The sequence below is a fragment of the Phacochoerus africanus genome, chromosome 2 (assembly GCF_016906955.1).
Source record: "Phacochoerus africanus isolate WHEZ1 chromosome 2, ROS_Pafr_v1, whole genome shotgun sequence".
NCBI lineage: Eukaryota > Metazoa > Chordata > Mammalia > Artiodactyla > Suidae > Phacochoerus > Phacochoerus africanus.
In genome coordinates this window covers 192,713,416-192,736,499 of record NC_062545.1, presented here as the reverse complement: position 1 = coordinate 192,736,499, position 23,084 = coordinate 192,713,416, and the positions used below count along the sequence as shown (strand labels likewise).

General features: G+C 43.4%; 1 protein-coding gene across 14 annotated transcripts in view; it reads right to left on the bottom strand.

Annotated features, from left to right (window-relative positions):
• PRKCH (protein kinase C eta) overlaps window positions 1-23,084 on the bottom strand; it is a 229,650-nt gene that overhangs the window by 11,776 nt on the left and 194,790 nt on the right. For 4 of the 14 annotated variants that reach the window (XM_047767479.1, XM_047767483.1, XM_047767477.1 and 1 more), the window contains exons 11-12: window positions 14,162-14,300; window positions 13,309-13,497 (exon numbers count right to left, since the gene is read on the bottom strand). In XM_047767479.1, the coding sequence (XP_047623435.1) occupies window positions 13,309-13,497; window positions 14,162-14,300 (328 nt within the window). The other 10 variants (XM_047767480.1, XM_047767481.1, XM_047767484.1 and 7 more) reach the window with 6 other exon arrangements.

Genomic DNA, 23,084 nt, shown 5'->3' with positions numbered 1-23,084 from the left:
TGTAATATTGCTTGAGGTCTGGAAGAGTTATGCCTCCTACTTGGTTTTTGTTTCTCAGGATTGCTTTGGCAATTCTGGGTCTTTTGTTGTTCCATATAAATTTTTGGATTGTTTGCTCTAGTTCTGTGAAAAATGACATGGGTGATTTGATAGGGATTGCACTGAATCTGTAGATTGCTTTGGGTAGTATAGCTATTTTTACAATATTAATTTTTCCAATCCCAAATGTCCATTGACAGACTATTGGATTAGGAAGGTGTGGTTTATATACACAATGGAATACTACTCAGCCATAAAAAAGAATGAAATAATGCCATTTGCAACAACGGGATGGAACTAGAGACTCTCATGTTGAGTGAAGGAAGTCAGAAAAAGAAAGACAAATACCACATGATATCACTTATGTCTAATATCTAATATATAGCACAAATGAACTTTTCCACAGAAAAGAAAATCATGGACTTGCAGAATAGACTTGTGGTTGCCAAGGGGGAGGGGGAGGGAGTGGGATGGATTGGGAGCTTGGGGTTAACAGATGCAAACTGTTGCTTTTGGAATGGATTAACAATGAGATCCTGCTGTGTAGCACTGAGAACTATGTCTAGATACAACAGAGCATGACAATGGGAGAAAAAAGTATGTATACATGTATGTGTAACTGGGTCCCCACGCTGTACAGTGGAAAAAAAAATTGTGTTGGGGAAATAACAATAAAAAAATTTAGACTACCTAAGCTAAAAAAAAAAAAGCTCAACACCACTAATTAGAGAAATGCAAATTAAACTATAATGAGAAACCACCTCACACAGATCAGAATGGCCATAATTAACAAATCTACAAATAACAAATGCTGGAGAGGGTGTGGAGAAAAGGGAACCCTCCTTTACTGTTGGTGGGAATATAAATTGGATTGTTGACTCCAATTGAATGTAAATTGGAATATAAAACTATGGAAAACAGTATGGAGATTCCTCAGAAAACCAAATATAGAGCCACCATAGGATCCAGTAATCCCACTTCTGGACATGTATCCAGACAAAACTATAATTCAAAAAGATATATGCACCCCTGTGTTCACTGCAGCACTATTCACAATAGCCAAGACATGGAAGCAACCTAAATGATGAATGGATTAAGAAGATGTAGTACTTATACACAATGAAATGCTACTTAGCCGTAAAAAAGAATGAAATAATGCCATTTGCAGCAACATGGATGCAACTAGAGATTCTCATACTAAGTGAAGTAAGTCAGAGAAAGACAAAGACCATATGAGAAGCTCCATTTCAGCATATGGGAGCTCCAGTCCTGGCAAAGGGCTGTCAGGCTGAATGTCAACCATCTTCCCATTAAAGAACCTTTTAGTACTTACTTTTGGATTCTCCCAACACTATTTGAAAAATCAACTCTAAAGATCCAGAGCTGGATCCTCTGCATGACTGGTCCCAGCTTTCCCTCCACTTCCTCAGCCTCCTCCTGGCTGACTCCTTGACCATTCCAACTTCTGCCAGGAGGGGAGAAGGAAAGGGAAAGGATCAAGCTCAGTGCCACTCGGTCAACTGCCTGGTGATGATGTGGGACACACTCAGGGCTAAAAGAAGACCCCCAAATTACCTGTGGTTCCTTCTCTGCAGAGAGGCAAATGTGATTTCTGCAGACAATGTGCCAGATAAAATCTGAGAGGCAAGATGACAGGTAAGCCCACACACTTTAATTTCTGTAAAATTTAGGAGCAAAAGCATGATATAAGCTACTTTTTTTTTGTCTTTTTTAGGGCCACACATGTGGCCTATGGAGGTTCCCAGGCTAGGGGTCCAGTCGGAACTGAAGCCGCCAGCCTACACCAGGGCTATAGTAACGTGGGATCCGAGCCAAGTCTGCAACCTACACCACAGCTCACGGCAAGGCCGGAGCCTTAACCCACTAAGCAAGGCCAGGGATTGAACCTGCATCCTCATGGATGCCAGTCAGGTTCGTTAACTGCTGAGCCATGACGGGAACTCCCTATAAGCTACTTCTGATGCCAAGTTTACAATACTTCCCAAGCCAACAAAGTGACTTGGGAGAATTCGCCAAACTCCTTTCAGCACTTATTTAACCTGGCCTCCTGAGTGAGCTCACAGAAAAGGGTGTTGACCTCACCTGAGTCAGCACTGCTGCCTGGTGACCTCCCACAGGAAATGATTTCACCCAAAAGAACCCCCATCTCAGAGGCCATCACCTTCCTAAGCTGTGTGTACTCTATGAGGGTTCTCCCCAAGACTTTTTGAAGCTAATGAAGTCAAAACTCCGCACAACCACAGAAACTAAGCAAACTCTTCTCTTCTGTGTTGTAACTCTTCGCATTTTAGGATCACTTAGTGCCAGTTTAAGAAACTTGGTAACATAGGGGCCAACAGAAGAGAATTTACACCCAAACTGAATGAAAAAAAAAAAATCATCTTTAAGGATCACTTAGTGCCAGTTTAAGAAACTTGGTAACATAGGGGCCAACAGAACAGTATTTACACCCAAACTGAATGAAAAAAAAATCATCTTTAAGGTCAGCAGTCTAGAAAGCCTTAGATATGATTTTCACACAAGGATGTGCATCTTTCCAAATTTCTTATTGCTTCTCCCATGGACGTTGCCAGGTTTTATAATCTGTTATCTGAGAGTGGGGGCGGGAGAGTTTTGCTTTTAAAACATGCACATGTGAGCATTTAACATATACCTGATGGAGACGATGAGAAACGAGACAAAAGGGCAAGAAATACAGTCCTCTCTTGTACATTTGGGGATGAGTACTATGGTAATTTTTAGTTGGAAGGACACTGGTTAATGACTTGGGAATTTTTTTTCAAGTAGAAAACTGAGTTGATAACTGTGTGCTCCAACTCCCCTCCTCCCACCAATTCCATGCGGAGTGTTCTCCTAAACAACTCCTCTGCCCTCTATATATGTTTATGTGACATCTTTGGACATCAATACACCAAAGACTCAAAAGTCTACGATCCTGGGGTGGTGGTATAGATGATGATGGGAAGGGTGAGCAGAGGAAGGCAATGTTGGGCTAGGAGTTATGTTGGGTAAGAGGTTGGTGCCTATCCTGTCCAACCACTCACTCTCCATAGAATGAGAGACAGGAACACCCCCTCACCCCGAATTCAGGGGACCCAGTGAAGTTATTACACCACATGAGGCCCTGGAGCCTTGAACATCTATGACTCATTGGTGTTATATGAAGGGCATCCAAACAGTTTGCACAGACAGGGAATCATAAAAATTATACCTTGTATTTAAAAAAGTAAGAAGGCATTCAGAAAGCATTTCCTTTTGAAGGGAAAAAAAAAAAAAGGCAAGTAAAACAACCAGCAGACATTAAGTCCAGGAATACTGCTGACCTTATGTTCCAAAGGAAGAACATTAGGAAATCTCAGGAAGCCAAGTAGGGATGACCCACCGTGCTGACATGGTGGTGAGAGCAGATATGAAGGGCTGGCTTGGGGATCTTGGTCCTTCCTGCCTGTCGGGTGGGGAAGGGCAGACCGGCCTGGAAGAAAGGATCACACACAGAGGCAAGGGCAGCAGCATGGGCAGGGCTCACCGATGAGCGCTCTCTCCTCCTCTCTTCTTTGTGGTACACTCAGGTACCCCCCATTCTTCCCTTCTGGAGAAGGTGTGAAGACTGTTCAAGAATGTTAAAGAGTATGTCAAAACTACTGATTTTGTCCATGGAATAAAAATGACCAGACAGTGTAGACTCCTGGCCCAGGATTTCAAAACATTTACTGGGAATCAAAAAGATGTAGTTGGGCCCATTGTTACTGAACATTTCACATTTAAAAAAATATATTAAAAAAAAAAAGATGTACCTGAGTCTATTGGACAGCTGGTATGTGGGTCATTTTGTCTATTTGTATTGTTAAACCATTAGCAACATTCATGAAAGCTGAATTCACTTTTTCTAAAGTCTAGAACATCTGTGTGTGTATAGCCGTACTTTGAACTTGTATAACAGATCACTTCATGTGTTAAAAATATTATTATGGAAATTTTCAAACATGTAAGTATGTACCTATCACCCAGCTGTGATACTCACTGCCATGTGCCCAATCTTGCTTCATCTATTTCCCTCTATCATCCCTGGACAATTGTGAAGAAAAAAAAAAAATCCCAGATATTTTGTCTGTAACTACTTCTGTCTGATCCATAATACCTCTTTATATTTTGGGAAGTGATCTTTTAAATATGAAACAAAGATCTTTATCACTCATGCTTCTTAGAAAGCCTTCAATGACCCTTCAGATAAAGGTTAGACACTTTCACAAGGCCCCCTGTGTTCTCTGTGCTCTAGCTGGCTGTTCAGCCTCATCTTCTACATCCCCCACATCTGCTGAGGCCCACGCCTTGGCTCATTATACTCTAGCCACACTGCCATAGAGTGACTTCTCCTTTCTCGAAACCTCTGCGTACTTACAATATGCATATATATATATATATATATATATATATATATATATATATATAAAACTGAATTATTTTGCTGTACACTTGAAACTAATACTACATTGTAAATTAACCATACTTCAATAAAAAGATAAAACAAAAATAAAGCAATGGGACCTAATTAAACTTATAAGCTTTTGCATAGCAAAAGAAACCATTAAAAAAAAAAGTATGGGATGGGAGATAATAGTTGCGAATGATGCAACTGACAAGGGCTTAATATCTAAAATATACAAATAACATACAAATTAACAACCACCAAAAACCCCCACAAACAACCCAGTAGAAAAATGGGCAGCAACCAGTACAAAAAATGGGCAGAAGACTTAAATAGACATTTCTCCAAAGAAGACATATGATGGCCAGTAGGCATATGAAAAGATGCTCAACATCACTAGTTATTAGAGACATGCAAATCAAAGCTACAGTGAGGTACCACCTCACACTGGTCAGGATGGCCATCATTAATATGTCTACAAATAACAAATGCTAGAGAGAGTGTAGAGAAAAGGGAACCATCCTACACTGTTGGTGGGAATGTAAATTGGTACAACCACTAAGGAAAACAGTATGGAGATTCCTCAGAAAACTAAAAATAGAGCTACCATTGGGTCCAATAATCCCACTCCTGGACGTTCATCTGGACAAAACTCTAGTTCAAAAAGACATAGCACTATTCACAATAGCTAAGACATGGAAGCAACCTAAATGTCCATCGACAGATGAATGGATTAAGAAGATGTAATACAGGAGTTCCTGTCGTGGCTCAGCAGTTAACGAATGTGACTAGCATCCATGAGGACGCAGGTTTGATCCCTGGCTTTGCACAGTGGGTTAAGGATCCAGTGTTGCCATGAGCTGTGGTGTGGGCTGCAGACATGGCTCGGATCTGGCATTGCTGTGGCTGTGGAATAGGCCAGCAGCTGTAGCTCTGATTCTACCCCTAGCCCGGGAACCTCCATATGCTGTGGGTGCAACCCTAAAAAGCAGCAAAAAAAAAGATGTGTTATATATACACAGTGGAATACCACTCATCCATTAAAAAGAATGAAATAATGCCATTTGCAGCAACTTGAATGCAACTAGAGATTTTCATACTAAGAAGTCAGAAAGAGAAGGACAAATAGCATATGATATCATTATATGTGGAACCTAAAATATGGTACAAATGAATCTATCTATAAAACAGAAACAAACTCATAGACATGGAGAAGAGATTTTGGTTGCCAAGGGGGAGAGGAGAAGGAGGGGGATGGACTGGGAGTTTGAGCTTAGGAGATGCAAACTACATTTAGAATGGATAAGCAATGAGGTCCTACTGTATAGCACAGGGAACTATAGCCAATCTCTTGGGATAGACCATGATGGAAATAACATAAGGAAGAGGGAGCATGTGTGTGTGTGTGACTGGGTCACTTTGTTGTAGAGTAGAAATTGGTACAACATTGTAAAATCAAATATAGTCTAATAAAATATTTTTAAAAATGTAGAGCAAAAAAAAAGGGGGGCATAAGGAAGAAAAAAATATTTATTTAACTTAAAAAAAAAAGCTCCTGGAAAAACAAATGCAACTCTCTCCGAAATAAAAAGCCAACACAGCCAGCCTCTTGTACAATTAAGCACTTAATAATCTTAATGATGGTGGTGGATTGTTCAAGAGAGGATGAAGATAATGACAGCTCTCCGCGTGCTGTGAAATTACGACTTGTAACTTAACAATACTAATAACTTACTCCTGAATTGTACATGCCACTTTAAAAATGCTTTCATGGGCCGCACCTCATTCAAAGTGAGCACTCTAGGTGTTACAGAGGCAGAGGCTGGAAAGCAGTGGCAGGAGTGGAGGAAGGTCTTGCAACCCTCGGACTAGTGTGTGCTTTTCCCATTTCACGTGCTTTTATCACGTGAGGTTGATTCACCTCTCAGCCTCAGCTTCATCTACAAACCAGGGATTGAGACCAAGTGTTGGTAAAGATCTTTCATCTCTGAAATTCTGTGTTTATGTTTCTAATAGTCATCAAGGTCTATCATAAATGATTACAATCCACAATAGCATGCATGACTTCCTGAGAGTTTTTAGGATTATGCAAGATACCACCCAATGGAGTCAACATTAGAAACTTTTTTTTTTTGCTTTTTAGGGCCACACCTGCGGCACATGGAAGTTCCCAGGCTAGGGGTCAAATTGGAGCTACAGCTGCTGGCCTATGCCACAGCAACGCCTGATACTTAATCCACTGAGCGAGGCCTGGGATCGAACCCACAACCTCATGGTTACTAGTCGGATTTGTTTCCACTGAGCCACAACAGGAACTCCCAAGGAACTCTTTTGTTTTTTTAAATTGAAAGAAACTTGATTTACAATATTGTATTCATTTCAGGTGTACAACATAGTGATTCAAAATTTTTATAGCTTATACTCCATTGAGAGTTATTATAAAATATTGGCTATATTCCCTGTGTTGTACAATATATCCTTGTAGCTTATTTGTTTTATACATCATAGTTTGTACCTCTTAATCCCCTATCCCTGTCTTGCTCCTCCCTTCTTCCCTCTCCCCACTGGTAACCACTAGTTTGTTCTCTATGTCTGTGAGTCTGTTTCTTTTTCTTTTTCTTTTTTTATTCACTGGTTTGTTGTATTTTTTAGATTCCACATGTAAGTGATATCACACATCAGTTGTCTTTCTCTGTCTGACTTATTTCACTAACTGTGATACCCTCCAGGTTCATACCATCAGAAATTCTTGAAATTACCAAGCTCCCAAAATAGCACGAGTGGTTACAAAACCCTGGGAAAAGGCCTAAAGTCCATATTTTTAAAGAAAGAAGAGCACCTGACCTTGATCTGGAACTGTGTAACAAAATGAAAACTTAGAGTCCCCAAAAATGTCTCAATTTACCTACCTCCTAACACAGACATATCCCCAAGCCCCCAGTTGTCTGGCCCAGGGCCATTTGCTCCTCCCTGGCTAGCACTGCTCAAAAGTTACTGCAAACATTAGTTTCTGTGATCACACTGTAAAACCACTGGTTTATGTCACCCCCAAGTAAAACTAGTAGATGCCCTGCAGATTTAGATGTTTATACAACCTGAAGTCATTCCTTCCTAACCTCCTTGCTGAATCCTCTTCCAGTGCCACCCCCTTGACCCTGGTATCCCCAGGCCTCATCCTCCTTTGACACCCCCCACCCCCACACCCCAGGGCCACGTCTCCTTGACTGTTCTGACTACCATGCTACAGTGGGCATCTCCAATTTCTCTCCTGACTTCCAGACCCACGTGACCACTGCAAGGAATAGACTATTTTCTGAATGTTTCCCTGACCCCTCAGGTTCCCGTGTCCTAAATTCATTCATGGCCCCAATCGCACCCTTAATACACTGGCGGCTCAGAACTGGGGACTGCAGGTCTTTGAATATGCACGCTGCCTCTCTCCTTCCAGGCTTTGCACAAATTATTTCCTCTGTCTAGAATATCCTTCTCCCCCTCATCAACCCTACTGAACCCTTATTCCTCAGCCCCTAGCCTAACTGGCACTTCCTCTGTCTTGTCCTTGTGTCGCTTCCCTGTCCTCCTCAACACCACCCCCCACCCCACCCCTCCCCGCCCCAGCTTTGAGCATTTCCCCTTGGCAGCGTGCTAAGTATCCATTTACACATTCTCATTCCTGCTAGACTGTGAGCCACAGAAGAGGCCATGCCTTTTCATCTCTGCTTCCCAGCACTTAGCACAGGTCAAGCCAGGGGGAGGCATCTGACAAGTATCTGCCGAATGCAATTAGGAATTCTCATTCCCTAATGTATCAGTTTCTCCTTTCAGGGTCACAGGCTGATCTCAGGGCAATAAAAGAAGACTCAAATGCACGCTCTTTAAATAACACTCTAATAATATAATCATAAACACTGTATCTTACTTTAAGTTAAATATGTGGCAGATTCATGCTATGTGGTTATTAAGTACACAGCATCCTGGTAGCTTCTCCCCCCAGTGCCTAATGTTTCTATTAAAAATTGCAAAGAAACACATCAAGGAGCAATTTGGGTGCTAAAGAGGTGGGGCTCATGTGTTTAGGGGAAGGACACTGATTAATGGGAAGCAGAAGAAAAATGAGGAATGGCCAGGTGTAGTCTAACTCAGAACCCTGGACTGGGAGTCAGGAAAAGCTGGATTCTGATCCCGGGGTTCTTCTCCTTGCTGTGGTATAATACACAGAACATAAGGTTTATCTTCTTAACCATTTTTCAGTGTACAGTTCAGTGGGATATAAGTACATTCACATTGTTGTGCAACCATCACCACCATCCATCTCCAGAACTTTTTTCATCTTCCCACACTGCGATTCCATATCGCTTAAACCCTAACTCCCCACTCCCTTTCCACTAGCCCTTGGCAACCACCATTTTGCTTTTCGTCTCTATGAATTTAACTATTTTAGGTACCTCATGTAAGTGGAATCATACATGTGTCCCTTTGTGTTTGGCTTATGTCATTAAGTATAAAGCATTCAAGGTTCTTCCATGTTGTAATGTGTGTCAGAGTTTCCTTCCTCTTTAAATGATGACTAACAATCCATTGTATGCATATAACACAGTTTGTTTATCCATCCACATCTGTTGATGGATACTTGGGTTGCTTCCACTTTTTATATATTGTTAATAATGCTGTGAACATCGATGTACAGATAAGCTTGAGTCCCTGCTTTCAGTTCTTTGGGATGTACATCCAGAAATGGAATTGCTGTATCATATGGTACTTCTATGTTTAATTTTCTAAGGAACCACCCAGCATATCATTTTCCACAGAGCCTGCATTGTTTTACGTTCCCAGGAGAGGTGCACAAGCGTTCTAATTTAAGTCATGTGCTGAAGGACCTTTAGTGTGTCAGTTTCCCTGGGCCTCAGTTTCTTCATCTTTTAAATGGAGGAATTAGGATGGATTATCGCCTAGGTTTCTTCTAGCAATAAAAGGACTATATTGGTCAAATTAAATCAAGTTGCAATTACAGCCAAAAAGCAGTCTGAATGGCTTGTGAAGCATGACTTGCTCTCTTAAACCCTCTTCCTAGTACAATAAACTGAATGATAATTCTTCAGAGAAAAGGGCAAAGAGTCTGCAAATGCACTCAGCTCTTACTGATGACAGTGGTGGCTGAGTCCTGAGCACTCACTCTGCCTAGCACTGTGCCAAGTATCCCTCATGCATTATCTCAGGCGCCGAGAGTACAGATGAGGAAACCGAGGCCTGGCAAAACCCTGCCACTTGCCAAAGTCCCACAGGCCGCAGGGGATAGAGCCAGGATTTGCCCTTGATCCACTCTGCTCTGGAGGTAAGTTCCTCATGACCACACCCTGAAGCCTCCCTCTTGGAGTTTCTCCCCCGGTCTTGAGTGCTCTTCACTGTTTTCTTACTTTCTTTGATCACACCTCTGTTTAAATGTCTCTGCCCTCTGCCGATAATAGCTGAATTTCCTCAGCTACAGCATTTAAGTTTGTGATTTTAAGGCCTGGAGGCTGAAATGCACAACATTAAAGTGTACCAAATTGTCTCAGAAATCCTCTCAGTGAACATTTTTTTTTTAGTAATTTTCTCTGACATGTTTTTCAGTGTTTTTCTGAAAATCACGTTTAAGGTGCCCTCCTGGAAGGAGAAAGAAGCAGAATGCTCGTGGTGTGCCTGTGTGGTCTGTGTGTATTCACTCACTGGACAGTGGCCTTAAGACATGGATGTTATTTCAATTTTATAAGTGAGGGGACAGAGATTCAGAGAGTTGTAGTCGCCTGCCAAGGTCACTCAACCAGGACAGAAGGGAACAGAGCTGGGAGATAAGCCACCATGGAGTGAAACCCAAGCTTCTGCCCTCAGGGGGATGCCTACAGAGAACACAGAGAGCCTCTTAGGGAAATCGTGCTTGCTCGTGACACATCACAGCCAGCCGAGCTGCTGGCATTGGAAAGGAGCTGAAGTAAAGGCAAGTGAAAAAGTTAACAGCTTCCAGAAGCGAGTCTGCAAGGAGAAGGGAACCACTTGGTCTCTACTGAAGAGGAGATTCTCTTTAGGCACCAGAGGCTCTGGTTTCTCCCAGAACAAAGACTGCAGAGGGAGGATCTCCCCGGATAACATATATCCTAGTGACCAAAAATATTTTCACACTCATCAAAACAACAGTGTAAAGTAACTGGATTTGCCTGGCTAAGAAGAAACCATCTTAATAGTCCCACGTGAATCTTAACCTTGCCTAGGATCTACCTTAGGCTTTACAGGGATTGGGCTTAAAGGAGGTGAAATCTAGGTCCCAGATTTAGTGGCAAAGAATTCTCCTAAGAGGATTCTAAACACTGGAAAGAGGTGGAGCAATTCTAAAAATTGGAAGTAAAAATATTAAGAGAAGCAAGTGTAGGTGATGTTCCGCTCAAACGATGATGTGGTCCCTTAAGATTTCTACTGGACCTAGATTCAAAGGTATAAGGTGTTTATCAAAGAAACACTGAACTGGATTGTTGATTCCTAAAGAGAGAACATGAGAGTTTCTGGAGGCACAGACTGACTTTTTGTTTTGTCTTTTCAGGGCCACACCTGTGGCATATGGAGGTTCCCAGGCTAGGCGTCTAATTGGAGCTACAGCTGCTGGCCTACACAAGAGCCACAGCAACGCAGGATCCAAGTCATATCTGCATCCTACTCCACAGCTCACAGCAACACCGGCTCCTTAACCCACTGAGTGAGGCCAGGGATTGAACCTGCAACCTCATGATTCCTAGTTAGATTTGTTTCTGCTGAGCCACTATAGGAACACCAAAGTTTTGTTTTGTTTTGTTTTGTTTTTTCAGACTGACTTTTATATCCTACTTTCTATGATACCAAGCATAGCGACTTTTATACACCAAGGAGAAAATGCACATTTCTTATGGCTTGAACTAGGATTTTCATTTGAATTATAAACTCTGGGGTCCTTCTTTTAAATAGTCAACAAGTTAAATCAACTATAGTAAGTGGATTAACTGCACATGATAAACCACTAGCATTGTGATGGTGGTTGTTGCAAGCCACAGGGGATGAGTGTGCCTTGGGCAGAGGGGGGTCCACAAAGACCCAGATTCTGGATCATGGAACTGGGAAAGTAATAATGCAAAGTAAGCCGAACTGTACAGCATGATTTGGTTGTATTGATAGATTAGGTCATCAGAGGTATCTAGGGCAAGCTGAGGCAAGTGCATTTCCCTTCCAGAAGTTAAAAAACTTCAGGGCATAAATCTACAAAGACAAGTCCTTCTCTCTGTTTTTTTTTTTTTTTAAACATGAAATTATAAAAGCCACTTCTTGGTTTCCTAAGTCTAAATATACAAACAGGTTTTTCTCAGGAAAAGATGCAGATAGAAGACATTTGGTAGAATCCATAAGTACTTTTAATATGCAATTAGTACTTCTTCAATTTCAGGAGAGTATTGGCACCTGAACTTGAGGGTCAAGTAATGAATTTTGACCAACTTTGGCAATATGTGCCTGAGAAAGATTTCTGCGATCATTTCTCTTTTAGTGATGTGGAGAATTCTCAGGGACAATCATGTCACCAGAGCCAGGACACAGTGATCTGTATACAACATGTCCTTAAAATGACCCAAATTAGATGATTGGAGATTTCTAAAGGAGACAAGTCTTTCACCAACATAGCTAATAGTTCCCAAATTTAGTTTTTTTTCTCTCAAATTACTGGAAAGGATATGATTTGAGGGAAGTAATTCTCATCCCATAGATGCTACCCAATAGAAAATGGACTGTTCTGATTTTTCCCTATTTGAAAAATATTCATCTTTATTCCCCCTATGCCTACAGTAGAAAATAATACCTGACTTTATAATAAATAACTGACCCAAATTATATATTATTTTCATGTTACATGTTACTTTCTTATTTTCAACATAATGCTATCAAATCCATGTTTCGTCCTCTTTTCAAAATAAGGCTTTCTGGAGTTCCCTTCATGGCTCAGCAGTTAACAAACCTGACTAGGATGCATGATAATGTGGGTTCGATCCCTGGCCTCACTCAGTGGGTTAAGGATCTGGCATTGCCATGAGCTGTGGTGTAGGGTGCAGACATGGCTCAGATCCTGTGTGGCTGTGGTGCAGGCCGGTGGCTACAGCTCTGATTGGACCCATAGCCTGGGAACCTCCATATGCTATAGGTGCAGCCCTAAAAAGACATAAATAAATAAATAAGGCTTCCAGCACAGTGCCTTAAATGAATGAAAGGAAGATTTTTTTTCAACATGGTATTACACACTGCACCTGAATTCCCAGGCTAGGACCTGGTTTGCCCAAGAATAGCATGGAAGCAAACAAGATCTTGCAGAAGTTTAGTAAACCTCTCTTGTCTCCTCCCAGCACCACAGGAAAGACCCTCTCATCCTGCTCCTGGGACACTGCCCACAGAAACACAATCAAACAATCAGTATGGATACAACCGGGTATGTTGTCCACATGACCCAACAGCCTCACATGTCCTGACGGGATGAGGCAGGAGAAGCACTCTGCCCACACTGAAGCTACAAGTGCTAGAAATACCTGCTATCTGGCAAACACTGCTATCAACGACTGGTGCAGCCACCCCCTAGGTAACCATTGCATAAGAGAAAAAAGTAAAAACAGCCTGAGAGAACTCTGGTTCTTTGGTCCTACAGATTAAAACAGATTTCAGCTGCAGCTGGTAGCTTACAGGTAGGTGGTATTCCAAAAAAACCAAAAAACCCCACACCACGAAGCATATCCAGCAAGCTGGTCTGCAAGAGTTGGAAAGCTGGCTGAGTCAGCCACACTCACAGATTTCAGGATCCCGGCGGCATCTTCATGGAGCCAGGTGGGGTAGACCACTTCATCATTCAGTATGGCCTCAAAGAGGTCGTCTTCATTCTCAGCCTCAAAGGGCGCATGGCCGCAGAGCATCTCGTACAGCAGCACGCCCATCGCCCACCAGTCTACTGCGGGCCCGTACAGCATTTCCTGGAGGATCTGTGCAAAGGGGAAGGGTGAGAAGAGCTTTGTGTCTCTGATGAACAAAAGTGTCCTTAATGACTAAGGAAAATGATGGATCGGGAGATTCACTAAAACCAGGGAGTTTCCTGTGCTGGCATGCATGTTTCATTCCATTTCTAGAGAGTCGCCTGCTTTCCCTGGGGTCAACTCAGAGGAATTCTCAACCAGGAGATCAAACATCTATGACCTGCACAGGCCCGGGTCTGCACAGATCCAAACCAGAAACATTTTGGAAGTACTTTGGTGGAGAAGGAAGAGGAGACTGGGCACACACACTCATAGCGAAAGACACAAGAGCATGCTTTAAGTCTCCTGAATGGGGCTGGAATCAAAGCACTGAGTAGAGGCAAAGAAGAAAATTAATTCAATAGTCGTGCATGGAGCACACTTTGTCCTCAATTGGAGCTAAGCCTTGAAGCAACTCCAAGGTTTCCAAAACTTGTTTTGACTCGAATTCTTATTTGGAAGAACTGAGGACATTTTTAGCCATATTCATTCAAGGAGCCACAGAAGAGTCTAGAGGGGGGGGTGTCAGCTTTCAATGCTGCCCACCAGACTGCAGCACACAAATGTGGCCTATCTCATGGGGCTGCTGGAGAGCCTGGCTGCCCAAAGCCACTCAGGCAGTGAGCTCACTCACCTCTGGAGCAATGTAGTCGGGCGTGCCACAGAAGGTTGCCGTGGTGACCCCGTTACAGATCCCCTCCTTGCACATCCCAAAGTCTGCAAGTTTACAGTGACCTTCATGGTCCAACAGCACGTTGTCCAGCTTCAGATCTCTGAAAGAAATGAGGAGAAGCCTGTGGTGGAGCAGCCGGGCCCCAAACCGTCCCCTGGAAGACCTGCGTCACAGGATGGGGACCAGACCACAGAGTGGTCACATGCAGCCAGACAGCTTTCTCCACACACACTTCCAAAGGAATACCCTTCTCTGGGTTATCTGGATAATACATTTAGATCAGCTCTCAAAATGTGCCTTATGGTTCCTAGATGATTGTTCCATTGGAATGGGTGACCCACATACCAAAACACAGGCTGCTCATGAGAAACTGAATGTGGCTTTTCCGGGCTTCTCACTTATCCTCATAAGACATCTACCCAGCCCGCTCCCCACACTCCTTCTCCACTCTGGCATCTGTCTGCCTACTGGACTTCACGTGGTGAACATTCCTGGAGCAAGTGGCCCATGTATGCCACACACCGGCAATAAGAGTACAGATGATTAGGAGGTCCCTTGTGGCACATCAGGTTAAGGATCTGGCATTGCTCCTGCAGCAGCTTAGGTCACTGCTGTGGTGTGAGTTCTATCCCTGGCCCAGGAACTTCCACATGAGGTGTGGCCAAAAAAGAGTACAGATGATCCTTCTCTGTAGGGAACTCACAGTATGATGGGGTAACAGATATTTGCTAGACTATAAGCTCCAAGGAGCGGGGTTCAGGATGACTTTGTTTACCATTTTGCCTAGCATAGTGCACTCGATAAATACTTATTAAAAACTATATACATACACGCATATAGATGTGTGTGTATATCTAGATACATATACACACATCTCTATATATGCATATATGGGGGGGAGGCAGGGAGAGAGAACCAACAGGTGTATAATACAAGTGATGTGACGGAAGTAGGAACCAGGTGCTATGAGAGAAACACAAAAGGAACAGTTAATTCCTTCTAGTGGGAGGAGAGAGGGACAGTTTACCAGCAGAAGCAGAAACTGAGCTGGGTCTTAAGGCATGAGTCAGAGTCTTCCAGACAAAGAAGGGATGTGAGAAGGTCACTGTGGGCAGAGGGACAGGGCAGGTGCACTGAGGCAGACATAGAGGTGTGACATGGGGGTGAGCTCAGGAACCCCACCAGGTGTAGGGAGGATGGAGAAGGGGCTCACATGGGAACCCGGGGGGCCATCAAAATGCCAGGGCTGGAAAAAAAATGTTAGGTCCACATTATGAAGGGCCCTCAATGCCCCACTAGGGAATTCTGCTATTTAGTTATTAGGCAAAAGTGACCCATGGAAGCACTCTGATTAAGATTGCCAGCTGATGGGAGTTCCCATCGTGGCACAGTGGAAACAAATCTGACTAGGAACCATGAGGTCGTGGGTTCGATCCCTGGCCTCGCTCAGTGGGTTAAGGATCCGGCGTTGCCGTGAGCTGTGGTGTAGGTCACAGATGCGGCTCGGATCTGGCGTTGCTGTGCCTGTGGTGTAGGCCGGCAGCTGTAGCTCTGATTAGACCCCTAGCCTGGGAACCTCCATATGCCACAGGTGTGGCCCTAAAAAGCAAAAAACTAAATAATTAAATAAAATTTTTTTTTAAAAAAGATAGCCAGCTGAACAAAAAAGATCAGCGAGAGGCAGCTGAAACAGTCCAGGGAAGAGATGATAAAACTTGAAAACAGTGACAGGTGGAATGTGAAGTAGGGGGTCAGTCAGCAGTGCTTTGGGTGAAACACAGTATTAAAGCTTGGGGACCACTCTGGGGGAAGAGGAGGAGAAGCAGCAGAACTGAGGGCTCCTGGGTTTCTGTCTCATATTCAGTGGATTAGTGGGGATGTTACCAAGCAGGGAAAGGCAGAACAGGAGTAAGGCCAGGGTGTGTGGGGTGCACCCCAGATACACAGGGCCCAGGACAAAGGCACTGACCACCCCTCCTCCACCTCGAGGAGCAGAATCCACTTAAGGAAAGTGAGCTCATAGCAGCAGAGCTGTTCAGTAAAAGCCTCAGTAGAGACAGAGACTCAATCGAACACTGATACAACTGCAAAAGGAGAGGTAACGCCCCTCCCCCCAACGATGACACATATCTGGGCAACTTCACAGAGGGAGGCCCAGTACCACGGTAGGTGTGGAAAGGGTCCCACACACCAACACCATGGCCAGCCTCTGGGTTCAGCCTTGGGAGGGGTGACACCTTGATGCTTTACTTGTGGAAGGCATGATGTGCTCAGGGGCAACGACACTGGCTGATCAGTGAGGAGGAGGCTGCTCAGATGCTGGGGTCTGGCCCTGACCTGGGGGTCTGCAGTCAACTGCCAGGTGGGAGGCTGCCATGGCTGCGGCATCCTGGGGCTCTGCTCTTAGGAATGGTGAGGCCCCCTCACCTGGTATCATCACAGCAGGAACCAATGACTGCTGTTTTGTGGGGGCCCTCATGCCTCTGTTCTCAGATCCCTGATCAGGCAATAAACATCTGTTGGCCCCTGGGCCTGGGGGAAGAGGCTGGTCCCTGTCCAGACCAGGATCATGCTGCGGTGTGGGGAGGCAGGTGAGGACAGAACTGGCCAGACAGGCCCTGTGAGTTGAGCTGGCGGGACCACGTAGCTCTTACAGACCATGGTCATTGGAAGACACCCAGGGATGAAGACCAAGTGCTATTTTCCAGGAATCCCCAATAAGCAAGCAGAAGGCAGCAGGGCTGTCATGGACTAGCCTCCTTGCTACTCTCTGTTCCAGGCATCGCCGAGTGTCAGGCAGAGAGGAGCTGGGTACCTAGGCAGCCACCTCAGAAAAGCGAGGCTCCTCCGCGTCTGAAGCAAACCTGGCCTCAGCCCTCCAGTCAGCCTCCTGGCCCTTGGCCTGGGCACAATCCCATACAAGACACTGCTTTTGCTCTCAGTGGGCTGTGGTCTGTGGAAACGGGGTGCTCCTCCACATACAACACAAGCAAGATCTGATCTGTTTAGCCCATGTGAAGGTGGAATCACAAGAGCACATGTGGAGAGTGAGGATGACTTCGGTCACGTACAGGTGCCAGGAGCACAGCCTTACTCCGTTGTTTTTCCAAAAGTGGTTTCAGACTGGAGGTCTCATTAGCACCTGGTTGTCTGGCTCCTCTGGGGACTGATGGTAAACACCAGAGGTAGCTGGCCAGGGTGAGAGGTCATAATCTGCGGTTCCAGGGGAGCCTGGGGGCTGGCTTTATCAGCACCAAGTTCCAGCCCTGTGGTCCAGCACCATGTCTGGTGCTTGGAGTCCTGCGCCCAGAGCACCCTACTGTCTCTCATTGCTAAACAGTGGGGCTAAGTTTCTGTTTTCTGCTGAGGCCATTATGCCTGCTGAGAGCTTGGAAAGGATTTCCTTGGGTAGCAGAAACAAGTGAGAACAGAAACCCACAACTGTCTAAAGGAGCTGACCTGAGGTTGCTCAAGAGAGCTGGTGGCTAACATCCCAGATAAGAGGTTTGATTACTTATTACTCAGCGGCTGTCCCAGGTTGCAGGAATCGGTCAGGGAGAGAAAAGTACTTTGTCATCAGTTTCATGAGCTGTCCATCACAGTGCTCTCTCCACACAGAAGTCTTGAAACATTGGAACATATCCTCCCCCTGCTCGGCTCAGGACATGGAACCAAGTGGCACAGGGGATGTGACTTGGCCTGGTCAGGGGATGCCCTGGGGCACAGAGGCAGGTTATATGCCTCAGTCCTGATTTTTCGGTCTAACTTTAGGCATTCTCAGAGCTGGACTGGCTCCAAGGGAAAGGCCATTGCTCATTTCACACCCAGTGCTATCTCATTAGATACAAGTCTCAAGTCGGAATCCTAAGGGGATTCAATTAAGGGCATAATATAATCCCAGGCTATCAGTTCTGCCCTCTGCCCAAATATCTCAAACCTCCATTGTGAGGTCTGTCCTGCTGTCCCCAGAGAGTCAACACTGTCCTCAGAACATCCAGTCCATATCTCTATGACAGTACGCCTTGCACTGTATCCAGAAAACTCTGTCTATGCACCTGTCTTCTCCACCTTGGATGGGGCTAAGCCATATTCCTCCCTAGCCCCAGCCTGGCCTTGGCAGAAGATGCCGACCAAAGAGACAGACAGAAGCATTTCAGATGGGTAACAGTGAGCTGCTCTGGCCAACTCAGAGCCTGTCTTATTTTCAGGGGAAGGAAGGAAGTTGCACAAACTTCACTGGGACCCTTATTCAAAAGTAATTAAATCTATAAAAAGAGATTCCAGAGGAAATGAAAAACCCTGAAATATAAGTTCAAATTCTTTGCTTTATGAAGTTGGAGAAAAGAAACTGCTTTAAGAGTGGAAATTATGGAGTTCTTGTTGTGGTTCAGTGGGTTAAGAACCCAACATAGTGTCTGTGAGGATACAGGTTTGATCCCTGGCCTCCCTCAGTGGGTTAAGGATTCAGCATTGCCACAAGCTGCAGTATAGGTCACAGATGCGGCTCAGATCTGGTGTTGCCGTTGCTGCTGTAAGCTGGCAGCTACAGCTCCAATTCAACCCCTAGCCTGGGAACTTCCATATGTCTCAGATAAAAAGAAAAAAGAAGAAAAAGAGAGAGGCAATTATAAAGCAGAGAGGCCCAAGTATGATACATTCTCTGACTCACATACAGAAGAGTAGGACACTGAGAGGGTTAGTCAAACAGATCCATAGGTTACAGAGCCATTTCTGGCCATGGTCAGCTTTCACTCTAAGAATAAATAGTTATCTTCACTTTTAAACAAAGAAAAGGCAAAAAAAAGTCATCTTCTGACTCTGAAGTGAATATGAAATATGTAGGTCAGTTTTTGCCTTTGGAGTTGATCAGTTTTTGGAGAGGTCAGTTTTTGCCTTTGGAGTTGATAGCCTCTGCTGCCAACATGTTCACTCAGCAGCCAAAGTTAACAAGGCTGCACAATGAAGATCACAAGTTTGTACAGGGCAGAGGCTCAGATCCTAAAATGCCAAATGCACAATTATGGGCTCATCATTCATTAGCTTATTGAGCACCAGTATTTAATAGCTATACCTTTGTTATGTAAGCACAAAAGGGTAGAAAGAGTTGTTTTATCCTCCCTGAGTGCCTGAAAGGTACATTGTTCCTGCTGGGTTAAAATGCCCAGTGGCTTCAGAGAGGATTCTTGAGTGTTTGAAGACAAAGGAAATTCAGAAATTATATTTATTTTGTCTCTACCGCAAGCTATTCTGAGAGTCATAAAACAGCAAAGACAGGAATCTCACTGCTTAGATCACTGAAATCAGTTACTCTTCCAAAAGAAATAAAGGAAAGTGAGTTGAGAGTTGACTTTTTGGACAAGAATGAATCTAAGGGGCTCTCCAGCATCTATTTTTAATGTAACTTTTAAACTTTGTATCATGGAAAATTTCAAACCTATACAAAACCACAATGAATAACGTAAAGACTCCTGTTGCCATCACATGACGTCAGCGGCTATCAACGCATGCCCAATCTTGTTTCAGCAATACCTTTACTCCCTTCCTTACCCATCTTTTTCAGATCTGGTAGCAAATCCCAAATATGAAATCATCTCCTGTATCCATATGTTAAAATCTGAATCTGAAATTCTTTAATATAATACAACTTTGTTATCGTAAAATAAATTGTCAATATACTACCCTAAGTATATTGCTTTTTGTCTGTTTGCTCATTTGGGGGTATGTGTGTTTGTTCAGAGAACCTGAGAAAGGTTTCAGCAGATGATGATGATGATAATGTCATTAGTAGCTAACATATATTGAAAGTTCTCCAAATGCTAGGTGCTTTATCCATATTGTCTTATTTTACTTTCAAAACAACCCTATAAAGTAGGCTCTACACCAACATCATTTAAGGAGCTAGTGATAAAGTCAGGATTCAAGTTCAGTTCTGCTCTCCTCCCTCCAAGGCCTGGGCTCCTAACCCCCCTAGTGCAGGCACACTCACTCTCATGCAGTGCTATCGCATAAATGGCTAATCCTCCTAGTAGATTGTTCCCCGAGAGGACTTCATCTTTGAAGAAAGAACTATCTGAAAATCAACAAGTATCCCCTGAGATTTAACTATGCCCAAAGGACCTTTTTGGTGCACATTATTAAATGCCCAATCCAAATTCTGCAAAAATATACATATATTTTGTTTGTTTGTTTTGGTCCTTAGCTTGTGCATGGAGGAGTTGGTTGGATTTCACACAATCCCTGAAGGTATAGAAGTAGAGGAGTGCCTAGGAAATAGATCTCTAGTTGTCAAATATTGAGAAGATAACTTGCTGCTCTCTTCTAAGGAAGAGAGACTGGCATGTGGGCAAAAGAGATGGCATTTGCCAAGAGTGGATTTGGATTACGATCTTACTTTCAAACAAACCATTGATGGTTGGCTTGTTTTTTGAAAATCTGAGTTTATATAAACTTGAATATTTTTTCTTTTTTCTTTTTAGGGCTGCACATGTGGCATATGGAAATTCCCAGGCTAGGGGTCTAATCGGAGCAGCAGCTGCTGGCCTACACCACGGCCACAGCAATGCCAGATCTGAGCCATGTCTGCGACCTATGCCACAGCTCTCAGCAACACAGATCCTTAACCCACTGAGTGAGGCCACAGATTGAACCCAAGTCCTCATGGATACTAGTCAGGTTTGTTACCACTGAGCCACAAGGGGAACTCCACAATATTTTTCAAAGCAAGACTGACTGTATGAAGTTGGCAAAAGAATTTTGAAAAGTCACTGAAATAGCAAAAGGCTAAAATTTCTTCTTATCACAAGTGAGGGTAGTGCCATTCATGTACCACCTAAGAGAAGATATGTGGCCATTCACCCACCCCACAACCTCTGAGTGCCATCCACCAGCCAGGCAAGGTGCTAGGGGCTCAGAACACTGCAGGAGACTGAAGATGGGAGGAGCCTGACAGAGCAGACCCAGTGAGAATTTCAGTCTTTAGCCCAAGAGAAAAGAGAAACCCTTGAAAGCTCATAAAAGAAGAGGGATGGCGTTGATTTGTGATTTTTACAAGAAGCCTCCAGCTACAATGAGGATAACAGGTCAGCGGGGGTGAGACAGAACATGAAGAGACCAGTTGGGAAGCTACTGGAGTATTCAGAAAAGAACTGACAGTGGCCTGGACTAGGGTGGGGCAGTATGGTTAAAGAGAACTAGATGGGGGAGAACTCTGAGGGGAAATAAGTCATGGGATTTAGTAATGGAAGGATGTAGAATGTCAAAGGGAAGCAGGGATGAGCTTGTTCTGGCTCATCCCTGGATGAGCTTATTTTGGACACACTGTGGTATGTTTTAGAGTGGAGAGGTTTAAAGGGCAGCTGGATATACATGGCTGCAACTCAGATGAGAGGCCAGGAGGTGGGGGATAGAAATTTGCAAGTCATTAGCTGGGTGTGGAGGAGGTCATTTGGGGAGAGGGAAAGGAATGAGAAAGAGAGGGCTTGGGGTCTAAGCCTTGGGAAGTGTATCCTGAGGATAACACCCCGGTCCTTTTCATACTGAGGCCACAAACCCTGGAGAAAAATTACAGTCAGAGTGGGCAGCCTAACAAGTGCCTGGAAGCAGAGAACCAAGTCTTTTGCCTCCAGTTAAGATTAAAAGGATTAGAAAACATTAACATTTTACATTAAAAACCATCTTATAGATTCTTTCTAGGTTAAGCTCTCAACCTCTGTGACTACATGAAGTAATGCTTTTGTGAGTGTCGACTTAATCATTTTATTTTCCAAAAATGTTTGTGGCTTTATTATGCATAACAGAGCAAATTTTGGAAACAAGCTAAATTATTAATAGGGGAACAGCTAAATAAATTATGGTATATCCATGACGGAACTTTATGAAAGCTGTTAAAATTTTATGAAGGACAAAAAATGCAGGCAAGTGTTTACAGCAGAATTTTTTGTCTTTCGAAAATTTCTTTTGTGACTATAAAAGTGCCATTTTCATTACATAAAATTCAATCATTCCTGAAAAAAATTATGAAGAAAATGCTGATGAGTTCATAGTCTTTCAATCTTTTCATTTTTTTGGTTGCATCCCGGGCATGCAGAAGTTCCTGGGTCAAGGATAGAACCCAAGCCACAGCTGTGACAATGCCAGATCCTTAAATGCTAGGCCACCAGGAAACTCCACCAATCTTTCCTTCTTTTTTTTTTTTTGTATTATCCTTTTTAAATTTTATTTTTATTAGAGTATAGTTAATTTATAGTATAGTGTCAGTTTTTGCTGTACAGCTTGTGAGCCAGTCATACATATATGTACATTCTTTTTCTCATACTATCTTCCTTCTATCATGTTCTATCCCAAAAGACTGGATACAGTTCCCTGTGCTGTACAGTAGGACATCATTGCTTATTTAGTTTAAATGTAACAGTTTGCACCTACTAACTCCAAACTCCCACTCCATCCCACTCCCTCCCTCTCCCCCTTGGCAACCACAAATCTATTCTCTATGTCTGTGCATCTGTTTCTGTTTTGTAGACAGGTTCATTTGTGCCATATTTTAGATTCCACATATACAATCTTTTCTTCTTAATGCTGCATACATTATGAAGTAACTTGCTTTTCTCATTTAAATTTTTGGACATATTTCTATATCCTACAGATCCGCCTCATTCTTTGCAATGGTTACATAAAATTCCATTATAAATATGCACCATGATTTAACTAGTCTCCTCTCCATGAACATTTAGACTGTTTCCAATTGTTTGCATCTTCAAACAGTGGAGTAATTGAACATTGTTTGCACATGTGAAGGAGGATTAAGTTTTTAGAAGTGGAAATGCTGTGTCAAAGGGTATAAGCTAAAAAGATCTAAAGTAAATAGAAATCTAAAATGTAAATAGAT